Here is a 24,443-nt window from a genome sequence, read left to right as displayed (position 1 = left end):
AACTGAAAGCATTTCCTCTAAGATCAGGAACAAGACAAGGTTGTTCACTCTCACCACTATTATTCAACATAGTTTTGGAAGTCCTAGCCACGGCAATCAGAGAAGAAAAAGAAATAAAAGGAATACAAACTGGAAAAGAAGAAGTAAAACTGTCATTGTTTGCAGACAACATGATACTATACACAGAGAATCCTAAAGATTCTACCAGAAAACTACTAGAGCTAATCAATGACTTTGGTAAAGTTGCAGGATACAAAATTAATGCACAGAAATCTCTTGCATTCCTACACACTAATGATGAAAAATCTGAAAGAGAAATTAAGGAAACACTCCCATATACCACTGCAACAAAAAGAATAAAATACCTAGGAATAAACCTACCTAGGGAGACAAAAGACCTGTATGCAGAAAACTGTAAGACACTGATGAAAGAAATTAAAGATGATACCAACAGATGGAGAGATATACCATGTACTTGGATTGGAAGAATCAATATTGTGAAAATGACTACACTACCCAAAGAAATCTACAGATTCAATGCAATCCCTATCCAATTACCAATGGCATTTTTTACAGAACTAGAACAAAAAATCTTAAAATTTGTATGGAGACACAAAAGACCCCGAATAGCCAAAGCAGTCTTGAGGGGAATAAAACGGAGCAGGAGGAATCAGACTCCCTGACTTCAGACTATACTACAAAGCTACAATAATCAAGACAATATGGTACTGGCACAAAAACAGCAGAAACATAGATCAATGGAACAACATAGAAAGCCCAGAGATAAACCCACGCAGCTATGGTCAACTAATCTATGACAAAGGAGGCAAGGATATACAATGGAGAAAAGACAGTCTCTTCAATAACTGGTGCTGGGAGAACTGGACAGCTACATGGAAAAGAATGAAATTAGAACAATCCCTAACACCATACACAAAAATAAACTCAAAATGGATTAGAGACCTAAATGTAAGAGTGGACACTATAAAATTCTTAGAGGAAAACTTAGGAAGAACACTCTTGACATAAATCACAGCAAGATCTTTTTTGATACACCTCCTAGATTAATGGAAATAAAAACAAAAATAAACAAATGGGACCTAATGAAACTTAAAAGCTTTTGCACAGCAAAGGAAACCATAAACAAGACAAAAAGACAACCCTCAGAATGGGAGAAAATATTAGCAAATGAATCAACGGACAAAGGATTAATCTCCAAAATATATAAACAGCTCATGCAGCTCAATATTAAAGAAACAAACAACCCAATCCAATAATGGGCAGAAGACCTAAATAGACATTTCTCCAGAGAAGACATACAGATGGCCAAGAAGCACATGGAAAGCTGCTCAACAGCACTAATTATTAGAGAAATGGAAATCAAAACTACAATGAGGAATCATCTCACACCAGTTCGAATGGGGATCATCAGAAAATCTACAAACAACAAATGCTGGAGAGAGTGTGAAGAAAAGGGAACCCTCCTGCACTGTTGTTGGGAATGTAAATTGATACAGCCACTATGAAGAACAGTATGGAGGTTCCTTAAAAAACTAAAAATAGAATTACCATATGACCCAACAATCCCACTACTGGGCATATACCCAGAGAAAACCGTAATTCAAAAAGACACATGCACCCCTATGTTCATTGCAGCGCTATTTACAATAGCCAGGACATGGAAACAACCTAAATGCCCATCGACAGATGAATGGATAAAGAAGACGTGGTACATATGTACGATGGAGTATTACTCAGCCATAAAAAAGAATGAAATTGAGTCATTTGTAGAGACTTGGATGGATCTAGAGACTGTCATACAGAGTGAAGTAAGTCAGAAAAAGAAAAACAAGTATCGTATATTAACGCATATATGTGGAACGTAGAAAAATGGTACAGATGAACCAGTTTGCAGCACATAATTTGAGACACAGATGCAGAGAACAAACATATGGACACCAAGGGGTAAAGTGGCGGGGGGGGCGGGGGTGGTGGTGTGATGAATTGGGCGATTGGGATTGACATGTATACACTGATACGTATAAAATTGACGACTAATAAGAACCTGCTGTATAAAAAAATAAATAAAATTAAATTAAAAAAAAAAGCACAAACACTTGATCATGTCATAAAAGTAGATATCCAAATGGCCAGTAAGCATATGAAAAGGTATTCAACATTATTAGTTAGGAGAGAAATGCAAATTAAAACAACTAGATTCCACTACAAACCTACTGGATTGGGAAAAAAAAAAGACATGAAAATACAAAGTGTTCGTGAGGATAAATCTCCTCTGAAACTCTCATATTCTGCTGATGGGACTGTAAATTGATACAATCACTTTGGAATACTGTTAGGCACTAGCTACTAAATATAGGTAAACGTTATGACTCAGAAATTCAGTTCCCAAAAGAAATGTGAACATGCACATCAAAAACCATGTACAAGAATGTTCATAGCTGGCCTTCCCTGGTGGCGCAGTGGTTAAGAATCCGCCTGCCAATGCAGGGGACACGGGTTCGATCCCTAGTCTGGGAAAATCCCACATGCCTCAGAGCAACTAAGCCCTTGCACCACAATGACTGAACCTGCGCTCTAGAGCCCGTGAGCCACAACTACCTGAGCCTGCGTGCTGCAACTACTGCAGCCCGCACACCTAGAGCCCGTGCTCTGCGACGAGAAGCCACCGCAGTGAGAAGCCTGCGCACCACAGCAAAGAGTAGCCCCCACTCGACGCAACCAGAGAAAACCCGCGCACAGCAACGAAGACCCAACGCAGCCAAAAATAAATAAATAAATAAATTTATTAAAAAAAAAATGTTCATAGCGTCTTTAGTCATAATAGGCAACACTAGAAATAACTCAGTAACAAATAATCCACCAATAGTAGAACAGACTTTTAAAAATTGGTATATTCAAATCATAGATTAAAAGTAGTATATTCAAAAGAATGGTATATATACAGCTACACTCAACCACATAGGTATATCTCACAGACATAATATTATGTGAAAAAAGAGCACATATTGGATGATTCCACTTATTTGGAAGTTCAGAAATAGGCAAAACTAATCTATAATGATGGAGGTATGAATACTATGAAGGCATGAGAAGTCTTCTGGGGATAGTCATATGTCCTCTACCTTAATCTGAGTGGTAGTTATGTGGGTTTAACTGTCTAGAGAAGAGGAAACAGAATAGCAAGACGTAAAAGGTACGGTAAGAAGGTGCTCAATGTGGTTAGAGCATGTGGACGCCACAGGTGGGAAGTGGTAAATATGTCTGTAGAGTTTGCTGTCTTATTGTTGAATACTTGAATAACTATTTAAGGAGGCTGTCCTCATTTTGCTAGGCAACAAAGAGCTACTAAAATTTGTTGAACAGGGCATAAATAAGCTCAGAGTTATATTTAATGAAGAATAATTGATAAAACATTGTGTAAATCTGGTTGAAGAATACACACGAATTCTTGTAAATATTCCATGACCACACTTAAACACTGTACAAGCTTGTATCATAAATGAAGATGTTAAAATATTAGAAGCATACTTTTTCAAGTGCAACTTGAAAACAATCTATAACACAGTGTTAAAAGGATGAAAACCTTAGAAAAAGGTTTAGCTCCAAAATAGTATACTAAAATATTTTAAGACCAATATCTATATGTTGTAGTTGGCACTTACTTCATCAAATGTAAAATCTTCTAAATCTATTTCTTCATATTCTTCTTCAGATTCTTCATTCTTAATAGCCTCTAGAGCCGTTGTCAGTTTCTTTCGCAAAAGAAAGCCCTTCCAAACTGCCTAAACAAAAATTTAAAGCACGTTATACAAGGTTATAGATCAAACTCCAAACCAGATTCTCTGTGTTATCCCATTAGGAAGATAAAACATCTTAGACCTTAGTTTAATGGCTCAATAATCTGTTTTTTGAACTTTATGTGACATTTAAAACTGGAAGATAAATTAAATGACTGCTTGTGTCTAAAGCTCTGAATCTCAGGAGATTTTCCTTGTGGTAAGCAGAAAAGAATCTTTAAAACTCCCTCAACTGCACATGTAGGTCAACCAATCAATTATCTGACAATTCCTCCGGGACCCATTCTAAATTAAGTAGAAAGAGATACAGAGGAAAACCAATTTTGCTAATTTTCAAATGATTATGTATAAAATAAACTTACACTGATTTAGGAAAACTTCAACATATATAAATGGCCATATTAGAGACTTAGTATCCTGGTCCATAACAATTAACTAATTTCATCTTTAAATAAAGCCAGCACATAATAATAGAACTAAAAACATTCAGATTCCTCAATAATCTTGGAGGAATCTTGGAGCTTTCCTAACTATAACTCCAAGAACACTGGAGTTTTAAAAAAATTAGTATCTGTATACACTGCTAGGGAGTAAGCTCCAGGATATATAGTAAGTGTAAAACACAGGTAGAAATGTGTATTGCATGCCTCCATTTATCTATGAAAATCCATATAAAATATATAATAAACAATATACATTATATAAACTTATATATTTAAATATATGTGGTTGCTAATATTTATGAAGTGAAAGCATAAAGCATAAAATTAATTTTAAAAATTATTACCTATAGAGATAGAAAACAGTAGAAGCCAGATGTCTCTGAATATACACCTTGTTTAGATTTGATTTTGGAACTGTGCACATGCTTAATCAAATTGTAAAACAAATAAATATGAAGTAAAAGAAACTCCCCCCAAAAATGTAAAAATATATTTTGTGCTACGGGCATAACCACACAGAAGGTATTTAAAGTGACTTTAAAATAGATTTATTTGACTATATTCCTAGTGAAATACAATCAAAAGATAAATTTAACTACAAAAGTTACCTTAAATATGTTTTAGTAACCATACTGCAAACAATAATACTGGTATTGTTATTCTGAAAAATATATATATTGAGAAGAGAAATATACAAACATATAATGGTCAGAACATATATGACAATAGAAGTCACACGCAATCTGTCAATCAGCCTAGGAAGCCAAACCACAACCTCTGCAACAATTAGCCAAGAATGGTTAAGACTTGGTCAATGACTGCTAGCTTCTCTATTTTTTGTCCCTACTTCTAACTCAGGACCAACTGGACCAACCAGAGATAGGCAAATATGTTTCCCAAACCAATCACATAAGATGCCCCACTTCTAATTGGGCATGTGTGTGTGTGTGTGTTTGTGTACGTGTGTGTGTGTGCACACATGCACATACATAGTGGAAACAAACAACGGCTGCACAAATGAGAAAAAACAGACTATAGCAAGGGAGTCAGTCACCATCACTTGTTGCCTTTGGCATAGACTCAAAGGCAGGGAAGGGAGTAGGATAAATGTATATACATTTATATACAGTGATGAACACATGATTGTCACATACTAGGCATACATTAAATATTATTTTCCCAATTTCCTTGTCCCCTTGTTTTTAACAATTCTATTTACTTCTTAGTTTATCAAATAAGAAAATAGTGTGATATTAAACATCACATAAAGTTCAAAAACTATAACTAAATTTTAACCATTTTTGTCTCTAAAAATGAATTTCAGTATAGAAATAGTATTCCATTATTTTGTAACTCGCTATGAATAAATAACTTCTCAAGAGAGTTCAAAACTCTTTCTGAGGAGAAAGGATGTCAATATGAATCAAGAACTTGAACAGTATTAAATGGCAGAAACAGAAGAGAGGACATCTTTGTGTGATGAGGAACATGATTAAAAGTATTGCCTGAGCAAGTGGCCTTCCTCTTTTTAACTTACCCATTATGAAGACTACCATCAAAGAGTACCATAATAAAGCTCTTTGCCCGCTTAATTAGTCTCATGTAGCTGGGTTGTTATTATAGTCCTGGGTATGTCATGTACTGTGGGTGAGTGGCATATGCAAGCTAGCTACCTTAGAGGAAAACAAACTATTTTTCTTTTCCCCCTTTTGTCTTAGTTTATTTGGGCTGCAATAACAAAAATACCATAGACTTGGTGGCTTAAACAACAAACGTTTATTTCTCCCAGTTCTGGAGCAGGCTAAGGAGTCTAAGACCAAGTCATTGACAGATTTATTGTCTGGTGAGAGCAAGGTTCCTGGTTCATAGATGGCTGTCTTCTCACTGTGTACTCACATGGTAGAAGGAACTAGAGAGCTCTCAGGGGTCTCTTCTATAAGGGCACTAATCCCATTCATGGGGGCTCCACCATCATGACATATTGACCTCCAAAAGGCCCCACCTCCAAATATCATCACATTGGGGATTAAGTTTCAACATATGAATGTTGTGGAGAACGTAAACTTTCAGTCAATAGCACCCTTCATTTTGGAATTTTGTTTTTTAAACTCCTCTCTTTTTTGATTCCTTTATCCAGTATTTATGCTCCCTTCGTTCCTTGCTACCTTTCAAAATGCTTTCTCTCTAACATGGCAAATGGGCCTGTGACTTCTTCCTGCTAGAGAGGTACCCTTCATATCCTTTCTTCCCCAACCCTGTCCTAACAAGGTTCTAAGCATTAGGGAAACATGCTTTCCTTCCCTTGATTCTTTTTTGTTAGGTCATCTTCTCTTCCTCAGTTATCCCTCCTCCACCACCACCCCCCCTTTTTTCTTACACCAGTGTAATTATAAGATATCAAGATTAGGTGCAGACCTAGGGAAAAGAGAGTATAAAGGGAATTCTTTAATACAGACCTTCAACGACAAGAGCAAAAGGACTGACTCATCATGGCTCACAATGGATCCAGCCTAACTTATCAGGGATACAACTTCTGCAAAGCTCTAAACTGTAATACACAGTGTATATTTTTCTGGTGTGACATGTATAGATACCTCCCTCATGAATCTGTGTAGGGTCAGGAATTAAAGTCCCAGCCACCTCTGTTCAGTTTATGGGAAATAAAGGTAATATAAATGTGTAATAAGTAATGTTCAGATTCTTCTTCTAACTTATTTATTCATGTCAAGGTTTCAGTTTTTCTCCCAGCCATCCATCTACGATTAATTCCTCTTTCGCACACATTCAAATCAATTCCCTGGTCAGAGTCCTATCTATATTAGACATACCTGACATCTTTTTCTCCTCTAACTACCATCAACTCCCAATCCCAGAACATACCCATACCATACACTTGTTTCTTGCTAAAATTGTTCACACATCTCTGCCCATGTTTCTCCTATATTCTCTTAATATTCTAGTCCTTACGGTAGTCTAGCTGCACTATAACTTATTATTCCAGTAATATGAAATCCTATGTTCTTTTACTCCTACTATCTTTTTTACCTGGGATTCCATTCTCTTACATATTTACACTGAACCCTATCTATTTCTCAAGCTGTATCTTATATCCTTTATATTATTTAGGGTAAGCTAAGCGCTATAACAAAAATATCCAGAAATGTACAATAATTCAAAACTAATTTATTTCATGATCACATAACGAGCATTGAGAGTGAAAACAAGACAACTGGCAGCAGTTTAACATAAAGTGATTCAGATATCCAGGCTTTGCAACTCTGCAATCCCAAGAGACAGCATCCAAGGATGCCCTAAAGGCTGTCTTCACTTCAGCCAACCAGAAAGGGAAAAGAATATGAAAGAATGTTTGTGGGAGGGTTTTATGGGCCAGACATGAAGTGGTGCACATATTTTTCATTTACTCAGAAAAAAGGGCCATACTAAAAAGTGCAAGGAAAGCTGGAATATCTAGGCTGGCAGTATGCTAGGAAGAAGAGGAGAATGTGGGTTTTGGTGAGCAGAGAGCAGTCTCCACCACATCCTTCATGAAATCTTCATTTTACTCCTTCTAAAGCCTGGGCTCTTTCTACCATATCATGCTCTGCTCTCCAGGATGGTTAGACAGTCTAGAAGTCATATTTTTAAGATGAATAGTTTAAGAAACTAGATTGTGCTCAGGAGAAGAGAAAATGAAGTTGAGTTGAATTCAATGATTTTAAGTATAATACCATGATGCACCTCAGAAGAGACTTGTTCTAAGTTGCAAAGAAAGGCTGAATTATGCTTACATTTGTTAGAGACAAACTTAACAAAAGGACATTCAACAGATATATGTCACTGAGCTAGACTATTTCATAAAGTAATGAACTTCTCTTTATTGAATAGAATGAAGCAAAAGTTTAATATCTATTTACCATCAACGCTGAAAAATGTATTGCTCATCCACTCATGACAGGAGGAAGTTTGGACTGCATGACATTTTCATTCCTCATGCAGCAGAACAGTATTTTGAGACAGTAACTGAGGTTCCTTTCTTTTCCTCAGAGTTTCCTTGAATCCATTGCCCTTCCTCCACTCCCAACCTATTCAGGCATCAGTAACAGCTTTGTCTATGCATTGCCTTTAGGAATACAGTCCAGACAACTTAAGTCAACTGAAATACTAAATATATTCATTAGAACCATAGCAAAGATAATTCTCTTGAAAAACTATGGCTTTAATAACAAAACCCAGAAACTTAATTTTAAGGCTATTTTTCCAGTTGCTTATGCCAATACCTTATAGGCATCCCTGACTCCTCTCTGTCTTTCAAAGACCACATCTCCATGTACTAATATCATCAGGCCTACCTTCAAAGTATATACGCATACCCTCAAGATAAATCAACATATATTCGGGAATGTGATTTTCTTACCACTTCCTCTGCAATACTCTGGTCCATGCTACCACAATCTACACTTTGGATTACTGCAATAGCCTCCCGATTTTGCTGCTTCTACTATTGCCTTCCTATAGTACAATCACAACATAAAGGAAACTTGGTAATGTGAGTCCTTTGCTCAGATTCCTGTAATATCTTCCCATGTCATTCAGAGTAAAAGCCAAAGTCTTTACAATGATTTAGGATATATAAGTCCTACTCTTCTCCCCTTCACCCCTCTTCAGTCACACTGTTTCTTACTGCTCTATAAACACTGTGGGTATGCTCCTAAATCAGTGCCTTTGAATCTGATATTCCTCTGCCTGGAATATTCTTCCCCGAGATACCCAATGGCTTATCTCCTGCTGCAATGTCACCTTTCCTGGTCTTCCACATCCATCCTGTCTAAAATGATTAATTTTCCTTAGATACTCCTATCCCGCTGTTCCTGATTTATTTTTCCCCTTAGTACTTATCACAATCTAACATACTTACCTTATTTATCTGCACATCCCAACAGAATGTAAGCTAGTAAAATTTTTGTGCCAAGTAATAGTTACTAAATGAATGAATAAAGGGAAACACTACATTTTTTTTTAGTTACTATCATTCAATTCAGGTGTAGTACCATGAATTTCCAGACTTTATTTTATGTATTTATTTATCCCACCAGGACATAAACTCCATGAGGGAAGAGATCTTGCATGCTTTGTTCCTAGTTAAATTTCCTGAACCTAAAATAGTGCTTGACAAACAGTACGTTCTAAAAATTATTTGATGAGTGAATAAATAAAAGGATAAATGTGATCAGATTGAACTTCATTTTGAAATCTGATCTTGGTGAGGTTCTGAATTTTTATGTTAAATGGATATTTGAAGGACTTTAACAATTATTTTAGTAGATTTTTAAACATGCTTCTAGAAACAGCTATAGATTAGGCCAAGAGAGACCTGCTTTGACTAATCAAATGTTAGCATATGTGGCAAATGCCACATCTGAGCAGAAGTTTTAATATGATTGTGTGGTTCAGCTTGACCCTCAGTCATAAGAACAGTATTTACAAATTATAGACTAATCCTTAAGCCTAGATACTCAGCAGAAGCAAAGCCAACCTGTGGCTAACCGGCAGCCTACTTGTCACGTGAATAAGAAATAAATCCATGTATTTGTAAATGGCTAAGATTCAGGGATTGCCTGTTATACAGAATAACCCAGTGAAAGATAACTAATACATCTCTCATGATTAATTATTGCACCCAAAGATTAAAAGTAACCTGAATAAGAATAGCAGCCTTCTCCCTCTGTTCTTGGATGTTCACAGTATTTTTTATTTCTTCTTTCTTTAAAGTAATTTGGTTTTCAATGCAGGAATTTGACTGGGATGTCAGGGGTCCTATTGCAGCAGGATGTAGCTTTATAGAGAAATGAATCTGTCTGCGCACAGTGTGACCACGCCAGCATGCCTGAATTACCATAGCTGCCATACTATTAAGAGGAGAAAAAAAAATATTTTTAGTACCCATAAATATACAGTTGTAGTTAAGAGGTCCTCATAAGCTATATTTATTTGTAAACATAGACTATATAAAGTATTATTTAAAAATAAGACCCGTTCTTTTATTTAACTGTAGTCATAGAAGTAAAAATAATACGGAAACCTTAAAATCTGAAGGAGAGAAATGGGCCAGTAACTTAGAGAGGGATATGAGTACTAGGGATTTTTGTTTCTTTTAAGGAGGAAGATATTACTGAGATTTTGTATAATAGTGAGGATGCTGAACCAGTAGAAAGGGGGGAAAAGTGATGATGCAAAAGGGGGAAAAATATAGGAGTCAGTTGGCAAGAGAGGATGGGATCCTGTTCACAGCAGAGAGACTAAGTTTTGAGAGGAAGAAGGGCCCCCCCTCCTCTCTAAGAGAAAGGACCCATCAAGTCTTTGCTAGCTTCACTTTCCTATCTGCCCATGGACAAATACTTAAATCTTTCTTTTACAAGCCCAGTAGTAAATTCTAACATTTTTTCCAGCCTACATCTATTTACCAATTTCTGGCACAGAATCAATCAACACTGTGTTTTTCCCACATCCCCATAAGCTGCCCAGCAACACTACCAAAATTTGAATAATAATGTACATTGATTGTAAGTGGGTTCTCAGCTTGCTTAATCATTTAATTCTTCATCATTGGATATGTTTTCCTTTCCCACATAGATTACTGCAGAAATATTATCAAGGTACAAGGTATAGTCAAAGTGCTAACTACTAGCTTAATTGTTCTTCAAATCTTTGGGTTTAGTTTTAAAAGGCATATGAAGGAGAAGTGATTCATGTATATTCACCTTTTCCAGGCTCCCTTGAAAAAGTTTTCAATAATTTTATAATTGCCAAGCCCAATGAAATTTTTTCATTCCTCATACTAGTGAGTGTAAGGCAAAATGGAATTAAGTGATAAACTGCCAGACATCACCATATATATTTTTTCTCATAGAAATATATTTGTGGGAAATTAGAAAGGAATGATGTAACCATTTTCTATTGTTATTAATATTGTCATCGTCATCATCACCATTTTACCTAAAGCTTGTGGAAGCCTTCAATCTATTTTGCTATGAACTGAAGTTAGTGGATAAAATTTTTTTCTGGCTTAAGATAAAGTACTTGTACTCCTTATAAGAAAAAACATCATGTTTCAACAAATCATTTCCTCCTCCTAGGGTAAACAGAACTTAATAAACTTTGCTATGGAATTAATTCACATTTGGTCATTCAACCATTAATTCATTCCTTCATCTTTTGAACAAAAATGAGTTACAGAATTGAAAAAGAATAGATATATGTGTAACTGAATCACTTTGCTGTACACCTGAAACTAACACATTTAAAATCAACTATGCTCCAATATAAAATAAAATTTTTTTTAAAAAATAAAAAAATTAAGGAATTTAAGACACTATAATATGTATTTGGGTGATAAAGAAAAAGATCTGAAAACATATTTGCAATGCATAACTGGTAAAGAATGAAAGGTCTGTAAGAAAACACATTTAACCTGAGAGAGCATCTTATATGTCTCTACAGATACATACAAGTTTCACTGACTATAACTGTGAATTTCTTGTAAAGCTGACCAGTCATTTAGTGCTTGAATTCCTCAGCTCACTATCATCAAAATTTCCCAAGGAAGAAAATAAAAAGGTAGATGAGGGATATCTTCCTCAGTAACACTAACAACAGGACTGCTTTCCACCGCGCAGAAAGCCGTGAAAGCAGGTAAAGAAGCTGACTTTAGGGCTTCCTAAATATACGGTGCTCTCCATATTGGGAAAAACAGCTCGTATTACTACTATCATCATCATCATCTTTTATCTAGTAAAAATAATGATGATAAAAATGCCCTTAGCATAGGAACACATGTAAATTATGCTTAGGAAACGCCTATACAACTGACAGTGAATCTTCCTGAAACACTGAATGGCAAGGTTCAGCAAGTGGGTATACATTTTCTTTTCCTTTTATTCTTTAGGTCTTTGGTTTGTCTATATTTTCAGTTCCTCATCCTTCCTTATTATTATTATCATTTGGCTATTTTATTTATCATGAATTAAAAAGTTCTAAATGTTGTTTATCTAAAATTTCAGTAGGAAATGTCTGGAGTGTTTAGAGCTAACGGGATTCAAATAGGCAATGTCTAGGGTACCCTGGCTAATACTATGCCAAAATATACCAATGTACCCTGGCATGCTGAATATTTTAAGCTCAAGGAATTTGAGAAAAGGCATGTGCAGGAAGGATTTTCTGACTTTCCCTGGAAGCATGTCATAAGACCCTCATGTGAGAGGTCTTTATAGTATTTTAAGAATAATGGGATTATTTTATTTCTTCTTAAACATTCATTTTAATTATTTAGAGATTAGAAGGCAGAAAAAATAATTTCACAGTTACTCATTTTAAATTAAATAATACTAGTTAATTAAATCAGAACCTGCCAAATTTCAACCAAATTGATCTTCACTGTAATTAATAATTTGTGCATATCATAAAAACATAAGGGAATTAACATGAAATATAATAGTGATTGAAATCCTTTACCAAATTATTATTTGGTAACAATGACTAAGATTATCCATAAAAAGTAATAAAATACAACTGTAAAAGAAAAATGATCTATAAATCTTACATTTTTTCATGATGTTCAGTATTCTGGCAGTTCTTCAATAGAGACCTTGTCATTACTGTTTCCATGAATGGTATTCTTTTGGTGGGGAAATTGCTTGCCTTGCTGTCTTCTCTTTTCTGGCCTACTATTTTTTCCTGATTTCTTCCTTTAGTATCTTCACATAAGGAGGGGTTGGTTAGTGAGGAATGACTAGAGCCAGAGTCCATCCATTTCTCAGAAATACCTGGTGAGTCCAGTTTATGTTCATTTGCATAAGAGTAAAGGACTCTATTTTGCAGTATGCTGTCACTGTTTGAAGGAGGCAAATGATTTTGCTGGGCTTCTGATTCATCTCTCTTGGTGATACTAACATCCCCATGTTCATGTGCATATCGACATTCATTGCTAAGTGTCATCAATTTCTTGAAATAATGGCAGAGATTTTCTGCAGCATCCAACATGAATATATTTCTGAGCAAATAAATAATGAGGATGTTTAATAATAAGAATTATATCAGCAAATATTAACACTTATACAGGTTTTGAAAATATCCCTGTGTGGCCTGACATATTAAATTTTACTACAAAATTCATTAAAAACTTATTTCTGATTGTTTATATAAAAATTTATCTTATTTCTCACAAAATGTGAAAATATTTGTTTACTTAATTTCAATCCATTAATCCAGACAAAACGTCTGGAAGTTTTAGAATCATTTTTATCCTTGGTACCTTTGGTAAAATGAATGAGAAAAATCCATGCTTTTACTGCCATAAGCATGAGAAATGATGGCTGCCTAAATTTGGAGAAGTTATTTATGAAACAAGTTAAAAGTACTTTGTACACTGACTTTTGCCATGCAAAATATTTGTATTGGACTTTTAAACAAATAAGTTATATCATGGGAAAGCTTTTATTCCCATTTTTCTCTGGAAAAAATCCATTGCAAAGAGAATTCAAATACTTTAAGATGTAAATGCCTGTGATTCTCTTGAACAGTTGTTGGATTTAGCTATACCAAACAAAATGAAAGTTATAATTATTTCCTAAAATATAGAGATAGACACCTCGTATGTTGACAAATGTAGACATTAGCCTAGGTTCTTCCAATATATTTTGATATTTTGTATTTCATTCATTTTGTTGGTGAATAATGCAGCAAAGGTTCAGTTCAATATTGGATGTCAACTGTTTATGGTTAAGTGTTGAATTCACCACCATTTATGATCAAACATAAAAAATACAGTCTATTTTCAATTCTCAAGTAAAACTTTCATTGCAATAACAATAAGTTCTCCCAAAGAATTGTAAATCTAAATTTCATCATAAGGGGTGTCAAGAGTCACCTTTACATAAAAATTGTAGATTACTATACATACACAAGGAGATATCAGTTTAGATTTACAAAAAGATAAATGTAAATAACCTTAGTTTTTGCTAAAAGTAAACATTAACTATAAGAATTGGAATTATTTTTAAAGCTGTGAGATTTACTTATAATATGAATAGGCTATATTTAAAAACATTTAAATAGAAAAACCAACTCTTACATAGTATGAGCATGTACGAAAGTACAAATAGCAAAAATTTAATATGTAATTTAGTAATTAAATTTAGACATTTGGAAGCACATAACTGTTCCACTTATAATGCAGAATTATCATAAGGAAAATATAAAATAATTTTCCTTTTTCATTTGTATCTTTTTGGAGCAGTATAAATTAGGAAATACAGTTTTAAAAAGATCAATTGTAATTAATTCCTAGTAATGCATTCAGAATTCAGGGTGGGGAATGGGAAGTTCTCTTTCTTTGATATATTTTTCGGACTCTGCTCTCAGCCTCTGTCCTCTGAATGTGTGCACATGTTGACTGCTTTTCTACACTGTGCTCCCATAATACCTTAATACACAAATATATGTGTAATATGATTCCTCATATAATAAATATACATAATAAATATCATATGTTTTATAAAACTTGCCTTGCTCCATTGTAACTATTTATTTAGCTAATTTTCTCTTAATGTAATCATGAATTCATTGAGGGTAAAGTGTAATACTTAGCTTATTATATGTCTTGCCCATCAATAATTGTTGAACAAATGTATGACTGATTAATTGAATGAACAGCTGAATGAATGTTTGCATCTTGTCTTGAAGCTATCCTCATGCTTTCATTTATTTTCATCTAATTTTAGTTTTTAAATTATATCCTAAATTATGTTCAAAATACATATTAATACATTTCAAATAATAAAAAGTGATGCCCAGAAGTTCTTTTCTAAAGAGACAATATCCCTAAAACACGTTGTACTAGTCCAAAAGAGTAGCATTGTATTGATCAGAATAATTTTTATTCATATGTATAAATTGCATTATATCTTTTAATTATGACAAGGGGAAGATAACACTCTTACCTTTCTCCAATATATTTTTCTGTTAGTAAGTTAAATTCTCTAATCTGGGACTGACAAAGTACCAGGAAACGCTCTAATTCTACTTCATAGTGCTCTTCACTGTGACTTTCTGAATAAGAGGTTAGCATTTCACCATTGAGGATTCTTACAGCAGGTAATATTTTAAGTAGAGAATCCCTATTGAAAACAGGAAAAAAAATTAATAATTTTGAAAAGGAGAGTTTATATCTAAAATAACTATACGCCTATTACTTAAATAATATAAATACAGAGTATATCTCTGAAACTTATTGATTTCATAGAGAAAATTATACTGTTAAATTATTTTTAAAAAATTATGGTATCATGTCATGTACAAAGTTTTAGAGATCTTGACACACATTTAACCATTTTCTTCTTTTTTTTCTTTTGAATTTTATTTTATTTATTTTATTAAACAGCAGGTTCTTATTAGCTATCCATTTTATACTTATTAGTGTATATATGTCAATCCCAATCTCCCAATTCATCACACCACCACCACCACCCTCACCACTTTCCCCCCTTGGTGTCCACACGTTCGTTCTCTGCATCTGTGTCTCAATTTCTGCCCGACAAACCAATTCATCTCTACCATTTTTCTAGGGTCCACATATATGCGTTAATATACGATATTTGTTTCTCTTTCTGACTTACTTCACTCTGTATGACAGTCTTTAGATCCACCCACGTCTCTACAAGTGACCCAATTTCGTTCCTTTTTATGGCTGAGTAATATTCCATTGTATATATGTACCACATCTTCTTTACCCATTCATCTGTCGATGGGCATTTAGGTTGCTTCCATGTCCTGGCTACTGTAAATAGCGCTGCAATGAACATAGGGGTGCATGTGTCTTTTTGAATTATGGTTTTCTCTGGGTATACGCCCAGTAGTGGGATTGCTGGGTCATATGGAGGTTTTTTTTAAGGAACCTCCATACTGTTCTCCATAGTGGCTGTATCAATTTACATTCCCACCAACAGTGTAAGAGGGTTCCCTTTTCTCCACACCGTCTCCAGCATTTGTTGTTTGTAGATTTTCTGATGATCCCCATTCGAACTGGTGTGAGGTGATTCCTCATTGTAGTTTTGATTTGCATTTCTCTAATAATTAGTGATGTTGAGCATCTTTTCATGTGCTTCTTGGCCATCTGTATGTCTTCTCTGGAGAAATGTCTATTTAGGTCTTCTGCCCATTATTGGATTGGGTTGTTTGTTTCTTTAATATTGAGCTGCATGAGCTGTTTATATATTTTGGAGATTAATCCTTTGTCTGTTGATTCGTTTGCAAATATTTTCTCCCATTCTGAGGGTTGTCTTTTTGTCCTGTTTATGGTTTCCTTTGCTGTGCAAAAGCTTTTAAGTTTCATTAGGTCCCATTTGTTTATTTTTGTTTTTATTTCCATTAATCTAGGAGGTGTATCAAAAAAGATCTTGCTGTGATTTATGTCAAAGAGTGTTCTTCCTAAGTTTTCCTCTAAGAATTTTATAGTGTCCACTCTTACATTTAGGTCTCTAATCCATTTTGAGTTTATTTTTGTGTATGGTGTTAGGGAGTGTTCTAATTTCATTGTTTTACATGTAGCTGTCCAGTTCTCCCAGCACCAGTTATTGAAGAGACTGTCTTTTCTCCATTGTATATCCTTGCCTCCTTTATCATAGATTAGTTGACCATACATGCATGGGTTTATCTCTGGGCTTTCTATGTTGTTGCATTGATCTATGTTTCTGCTGTTTTTGTGCCAGTACCATATTGTCTTGATTACTGTAGCTTTGTAGTATAGTCTAAAGTCTGGGAGCCTGATTCCTCCAGCTCCGTTTTTTCCCTCAAGACCGCTTTGGCTATTCGGGGTCTTTTCTGTCCCTATACAATTTTAAGATTTTTTGTTCTAGTTCCGCAAAAAATGCCATTGGTAATTGGATAGGGATTGCATTGAATCTGTAGATTGCTTTGGGTAGTATAGTCATTTTCACAATGTTGATTCTTCCAATCCAAGAACATGGTATATCTCTCCATCTGTTTGTATCATCTTTAATTTCTTTCATCAGTGTCATATAGTTTTCTTTATATAGCTCTTTTGTCTCCCTAGGTAGGTTTATTCCTAGGTATTTTATTCTTTTTGTTGCAATGGTAAATGGGAGTGTTTCCTTAATTTCTCTTTCAGATTTTTCATCATTAGTGTATAGGAATGCAAGAGATTTCTGTGCATTAATTTTGTATCCTGCTACTTTACCAAATTCATTGATTAGCTCTAGTAGTTTTCTGGTGGCATCGTTAGGATTCTCTATATATAGTATCATGTCATCTGCAAACAGTGACAGTTTTACTTCTTCTTTTCCAATTTGTATTCCTTTTATTTCTTTTTCTTCTCTGATTGCTGTGGCTAGGACTTCCAGAACTATGTTGAATAATAGTGGTGAGAGTGGACATCCTTGTCTCATTCCTGATCTTAGAGGAAATGCTTTCAGGTTTTCACCATTGAGAATGATGTTTGCTGTGGGTTTGTCATATATGGCCTTTATTATGTTGAGGTAGGTTCCCTCTATGCCCACTTTCTGGAGAGTTTTTATCATAAATGGGTGTTGAATTTTGTCAAAAGCTTTTTCTGCATCTATTGAGATGATCATATGGTTTTCTTCTTCAATTTGTTAATATGGTTTATCACATTGATTGGTTTGCATATACTGAAGAATCCTGGCATCCCTGGGATAAATCCCACTTGATCATGGTGTATGATCCTTTTAATGTGTTGTTGGATTCTCTGCTAATATTTTGTTGAGGATTTTTGCATCTATATTCATCAGTGATATTGGTCTGTAATTTTCTTTTTTGTAGTATCTTTGTCTGGTTTTGGTATCAGGGTGATGGTGGCCTCGTAGAATGAGTTAGGGAGTGTTCCTTCCTCTGCAGTTTTTTGGAAGAGTTTGAGAAGGATGGGTGTTAGCGCTTCTCTAAATGTTTGATAGAAATCACCTGTGAAGCCATCTGGTCCTGGACTTTTGTTGGAAGATTTTTAATCACAGTTTCAATTTCATTACTTGTGATTGGTCTGTTCATATTTTCTATTTCTTCCTGCTTCAGTCTTGGAAGGTTATACCTTTCTAAGAATTTGTCCATTTCTTCCAGATTGTCCATTTTATTGGCATAGAGTTGCTTGTAGCAGTCTCTTAGGATGCTTCGTATTTCTGTGGTATCTGTTGTAATTTATCCTTTTTCATTTCTAATTTTAATGATTTGAGCCCTCTCCCTATTTTTCTTGATGAGTCTGGCTAATGGTTTGTCAATTTTGTTTATCTTCTCAAAGAACCAGCTTTTAGTTTCATTGATCTTTGCTATTATTTTCTTTGTTTCTATTTCACTTATTTCTGCTCTGATCTTTATGATTTCTTTCCTTCTACTAACTTTGGGTTTTGTTTGTTCTTTTAGGTGTAAGGTTAGATTGTTTATTTGAGATGTTTGTTGTTTCTTGAGGTAGGATTGTATTGCTATAAACTTCCCTCTTAGAACTGCTTTTGCTGCATTCCATAGGTTTTGGATCATCATATTTTCATTGTCATTTTTTCTAGGTATTTTTTGTTTTCCACTTTGATTTCTTCAGTGATTTCTTGGTTATTTAGTAATGTATTGTTTAGCCTCCATGTGTTTGTGTTTTTTACGTTTTTTCCCCTGTAATTGATGTCTAACCTCATTGCATTGTCATCAAAAAAGATGCTTGATATGATTTCGATTTTCTTAAATTTACTAAGGCTGGATTTGTGACCCAAGATGTGATCAATTCTGGAGAATGTTCCATGCACACTTGAGAGGAAAGTGTAATTTGCTGGTTTTGGATGGAATGTCCTATAAATATCAATTAAATCTATCTGGTCTATTGTGCCATTTAAAGCTTGTGTTTCCTTATTAATTTTCTGCTTGGATGATCTGTCCATTGGTGTGAGGTGTTAAAGTCCCCCACTGTTATTGTGTTACTGTCGATTTCCTCTTTTATAGCTGCTAGCTGTTGCCTTATGTATTGAGGTGCTCCTATATTGGGCGTATATATATTTATAATTGTTATAGCTTCTTCTTGGATTGATCCTTTGATCATTATGTAGTGTCCTTCCTTGTCTCTTGTAACATTCTTCATTTTAACACCTATTTTATCTGATATGAGTATTGCTACTCCAGCTTTCTTTTGATTTCCATTTTCATGGAATATCTTTGTCCATCCCCTCACTTTCAGTCTGTATGTGTCCCTAGGTCTGAAGTGGTCTCTTGTAGAGAGCACATATATGGGTCTTGTTTTTGTATTCATTCAGTGAGCCTGTATCTTTTGGTTGGAGCATTTAATCCATTCACATTTAAGGTAATGATAGATATGTATGTTCCTATTACCATTTTCTTAATTTTCTTGGGTTTGTTTTTGTAGGTCTTTTTCTTCTGTTGTGTTTCCCACTTAGAGGATTTCCTTTAGCATTTGTTGTAGACCAGGTTTGGTGGCACTGAATTCTCTTAGCTTTTGCTTGTTTGTAAAACTTTTGATTTCTCCATTGAATCTGAATGAGATCCTTGCCAGGTAGAGTTATATTGGTTGTAGGTTCTTCCCTGTCACCACTTTAAATATATCATGCCACTCACTTCTGGCTTGCAGAGTTTCTGCTGAGAAATCTGCTGTTAACCTTATGGGAGTTCCCTTGTATGTTATTTGTCATTTTTCCCTTGCTGCTTTCAATAATTTTTCTTTGTCTTTAATTTTTACCAATTTGATTACTGTGTGTCTTGGCATGTTTCTCCTTGGGTTTATCCTGTATGGGACTCACTGCGCTTCCCAGACTTGGGTGGCTATTTCCTTTCCCATGTTAGGGAAGTTTTCGACTATAATCTCTTCAAATATTTTCTCTGGTCCTTTCTCTCTCTCTTTTCCTTCTGGGACCCCTATAATGCGAATGTTGTTGCGTTTAATGTTGTCCCAGAGGTCTCTTAGGCTGTCTTCATTTCTTTTCATTCTTTTTTCTTTATTCTGTTCCGCAGCCGTGAATTCCACCATTCTGTCTTCCAGGTCACTTATCCGTTCTTTTCCCTCTGTTATTCTGCTATTGATTCCTTCTAGTGTAGTTTTCATTTCAGTTAGTGTATTGTTCATCTCTGTTTGTTTGTTCTTTAATTCTTCTAGGTCTTTGTTAAACATTTCTTGCATCTTCTCGATCTTTGCCTCCATTCTTTTTCCGAGGTCCTGGATCATCTTCACTATCATTATTCTGAATTCTTTTTCTGGAAGGTTGCCTATCTCCACTTCATTTAGTTGTTTTTCTGGGGTTTTATCTTGTGCCTTCATCTGGTACATAGCCCTCTGCCTTTTCATGTTGTCTATCTTTCTGTGAATGTGGTTTTTTCTAACCATTTTCTTGTAAAAAACAAATGGTAAATTCAAGCAGTTGGAAACTTGGGCTGGGAATAGATAAAAGACTGCATTATGAGAAGAACAGTATCAGACACACTCTTTTATTTTACTTTTTTAAAATTTTTAACTGAGTTGGGTCTTTTTTGCTGCACGCGGGCTTTCTCTAGTTGTGGCGAGCAGTGGTTACTGTTTATTGCGGTGTGTGGGCTTCTCATTGTGGTGGCTTCTCTTGTTGTGAAGCACGGGGTCTAGGTGTGTGGGCTTCAGTAGTTGTGGCTCATGGGCTCTAGAGCACAGACTCAATAGTTGTGGCTCATGGGCTTAGTTGCTCCACAGCATGTGGGATCTTCCTTGACCAGGGCTTGAAGCTGTGTCCCCTGCATTGGCAGGCAGATTCTTAACCACTGCGCCACCAGGGAAGCCCAGACACACTCTTTTAAACATAAGATAATTAAAATAATTCAATCGAAAGTTGCTGTTTATTTCAGAAAAAGTGTGAATTCTGATTGTTTCTCAGTGAAATACAGTGAGTGGAGGGTTAAACCAAAACAAAAGGGGTGGTGATTACCCCATATTACATGATCTGGAATATTTAAATTTATGATATTTCTCCTTGAATCTTAGTAAGGATTATAATAAGAATCTCCCAGATATGAGCAAAAGTCTTTATCAATTTAAAAGGCCAATGATATGAAAAACCAGATCAGAAAGCAAGAGCGGTCCACCAAGCCCAGCCACCTCAAAGTACTTCCCAAGCCTTTCACAAGAAGAGTGTGTGGGCTTCTTTTCACAAGGCTATTGATGATCACAGGGGCAAAATAAACTTCTTGAATGAGTAAAACTTCTTACTAAAAAACTAACAATTCCTATGAGGAAAACTACAAATCAGTGACAAAAGATACCAAAGACTAAATAAATGGAAAGATGTCACATGAAAAAAATCTTTGTGGATAAGAAGATTCAATACTGTCAAGAAGTCCGTTTTCCCCTAATTGATCTATAGATATAACACAATTCCAACTAAAATACCAGCAAGATATTTTGTGGATATCAAGAATTGATTCTAAAGTTTATATGAAGAGGCAAAACAAGCATATAGCCAACTTAATTTTGAAAGAGAAGAAAAAAGTTGGAAGACTGACACTAGTTGACTTCAAGATTATCTATGAAGCTACAGTAATCAGGATAATGTGGTAGTGGCAAAAGAATAGTCAAATAGATCAACGGAACAGAAGAGAGAACCCAGAAATAGGCCCACATAATACAGTAAACTGATCTTTGACAAATGAGCAAAAGTAATACAATGGAAAAAAGATAAGTCTTTTCAACTACTGGTGCTAGAACAACTGAACATAGCCATGTTAAAAAAAAAAAAAAAAAAGGAATCTAGACATACAGACACAGACCTCTCATCTTTCACAAAAATTAACTCAAAAAGGATCACAGATCTAAAAGCAAAATGCGAAACCCCAAAACTCCTAGAAGAAAAAATAGAAGAAAATCTAGATGACCTTGGGTATGGTGATGACTTTTTATATACAATACAAAATACACATCTAAATTATTAATGAGTTGAAGTTCATTAAAATTAAAAATTCCTGCTCCTAGGGACATTGTCAAGTAAATGAGATGAAAAGTCATACACTGGGAGAAAGTGTTTGCAAAAGACATATCTGATAAATGACTGTTATCCAAAATATGCAAAGAACGCTTAAAACTCAATGATAAGAAAATGAATGTCTTGGTTAAAAAATGAGCCAAACTCCTTAAAAGACATCTCACCAAAAGAGATATAAATATGACAAATAAGCATTAATTAATGAATTGCAAATTATAACGAGATACTACTACATACCTATTAAAATGTCCACAATCCAAAACACTGATAACGATGTGGAGAAATAGGAATACTCATTAAGTGTTGGTGGTAATGAAAAATGGTAGAGACACTGTGGAAGATAGTTTGGTGGTTCCTTACAAAACTAAACATATTTTTATCATTTGATCTAGCAATCAGGTTCCTTGGTATTTACCCAAATGAACTGAAAATGTATGTCCACACAAAAACCTACCCACACATATTTATAGCCGTTTTATTTGTATCAGCCAGAACTTGAAAGCAACCAAGATGTCCTTCAGTAGGTAATTGATAAATAAACTGTGATACATCCATACAATGCAATATTATTTAGCATTAAAAAGAAATGAGCTATCCAGACATGAACAAACATAGAGGAAACTTAAATGCATATTACTAATTGGAAAAAGCCAATCTGAAAAGGCTGTATGTTGTATGATTCCAACTGTGTTACATTCTGGAAAAAAAGCAAAACTATGGAGACAAAAAGATTAATGGTTGCTAGGGGTTAAAGTAGAGGGAGGGATAAAAAGGAAAAGCACAGAGGATTTTTAGGGCAGTAAAACGATTCCATATAATACCACACGGTGGATGCATGTCATTGCACATTTTTCAAAACCCATAGAATGTAGAACACCAAGAGTGAACTCCTATATAAAACTATGGAATTTGGGTGATACTGATGTGTCAATGTAGGTTCACTGATTGTTAAAAGTGTACTGCTTTGGTGTGGGTATTTACAGTGAGGGGGGCTGTACATGTGTGGGGACTGGGGGTATGTGGGAATTCTCTGTACTTTCTGCCCAATTTTGCTGTTAACCTAAAATTGCTCTAAAAAACAGAATTCATTAATTAAAAAACAGTTCCTAAACGCTAAATGAAGGATGGGAGGGTAAGATTACTAAAATACTAAGAGTTAAGAAGGCAAAGCCCTAACAACAGTTATTCCTTTTACCTAGACTGTAAAGTCAGGATTGGTATATCTATTTATGCAAACACAGCTGTAAAATATAATTTTAATTATTTTTTTAATGGAGGAAGTGGTCCATTAAGGCAAAAATGCATAGGGCCAGCCAAGATCATAATGCATCCCTGTGTAGAGTTATGATCTTGGTAGCCTTGGTATTAAATAAAATAATCATCAGAGAGGTACAAATATATCTCTTTCGATGAAACAAAATAGAGGAATACCACAGTTTTTCATTTACTGAGGACACAGTTGACTAGCTCTCTACATCCTTCCACCACTCCAGAAATGATGCTTTTTTTTTTCTTACAGATATTTAATAAGGAAAGAGAGAAAGGATTAGATTTGGTTCTTCAGGGTAATTATCAGATGTTTTACAATGTTAAGAAGCAGACAAAAGCTTAATGGTTTGCTAATAAAGAGTTAAAGCTATTAAGAAAATTTGAGCCCACATATTTTGAACTTTTTAGGAGGTTTGAAGCTAGAAATGCTTGCCAAATCAAAAACTACCTACCATGTTTACCACAAAGCGTTAAATAAATGGCATATATTGTGTTTCTGCTTAGATTCGTTTTAAGATATGGTTTGAAAGCAGGATGTTACATTAAGATAATATCTATTCATCACAGGTGATGAGGTAATCAGAGGTGTTCACCTCAGAGGTACAATATTAAATATAACATGAAATCTTTAACTGAGGCTCTCATCAAAGCAAGGAAATATTCCACCCTACCAAATAATTTATTACAGTACTAAGGAAGCTACACTGTATTCTAAATCTTTATCAAAATACCCAGTGTCAAGGTTTCTTCAAGATATGACTGTAATGTCAAAGTAATGTCAAAATAACTTATTTAGTTATAATTATAAAATGCCAGGTATGAAATAATGATTTTTGAGATGCGATAATAAAGGGTATTGAAAGTTAAGACTGCATTGGTGTTCATCCAGCTTAAAAAAG

The 24,443-nt window shown here is 34.8% G+C and overlaps 1 protein-coding gene across 1 annotated transcript in view; it reads right to left on the bottom strand.

Annotated features, from left to right (window-relative positions):
- Positions 1–24,443, bottom strand: part of LRRIQ1 (leucine rich repeats and IQ motif containing 1) — a 130,147-nt gene that overhangs the window by 25,914 nt on the left and 79,790 nt on the right. Inside the window, exons 15-18 of the mRNA XM_059934715.1 lie at positions 15,256–15,432; positions 12,858–13,307; positions 9,957–10,167; positions 3,684–3,803 (exon numbers count right to left, since the gene is read on the bottom strand). Coding sequence (XP_059790698.1) covers positions 3,684–3,803; positions 9,957–10,167; positions 12,858–13,307; positions 15,256–15,432 — 958 coding nt within the window. The remainder of the gene's footprint in view (positions 1–3,683; positions 3,804–9,956; positions 10,168–12,857; positions 13,308–15,255; positions 15,433–24,443) is intronic.

The sequence above is a fragment of the Balaenoptera ricei genome, chromosome 10 (assembly GCF_028023285.1).
Source record: "Balaenoptera ricei isolate mBalRic1 chromosome 10, mBalRic1.hap2, whole genome shotgun sequence".
NCBI lineage: Eukaryota > Metazoa > Chordata > Mammalia > Artiodactyla > Balaenopteridae > Balaenoptera > Balaenoptera ricei.
The sequence above is the reverse complement of the archived record's forward strand: the minus strand, read 5'-3'. Positions and strand labels throughout refer to the sequence as shown.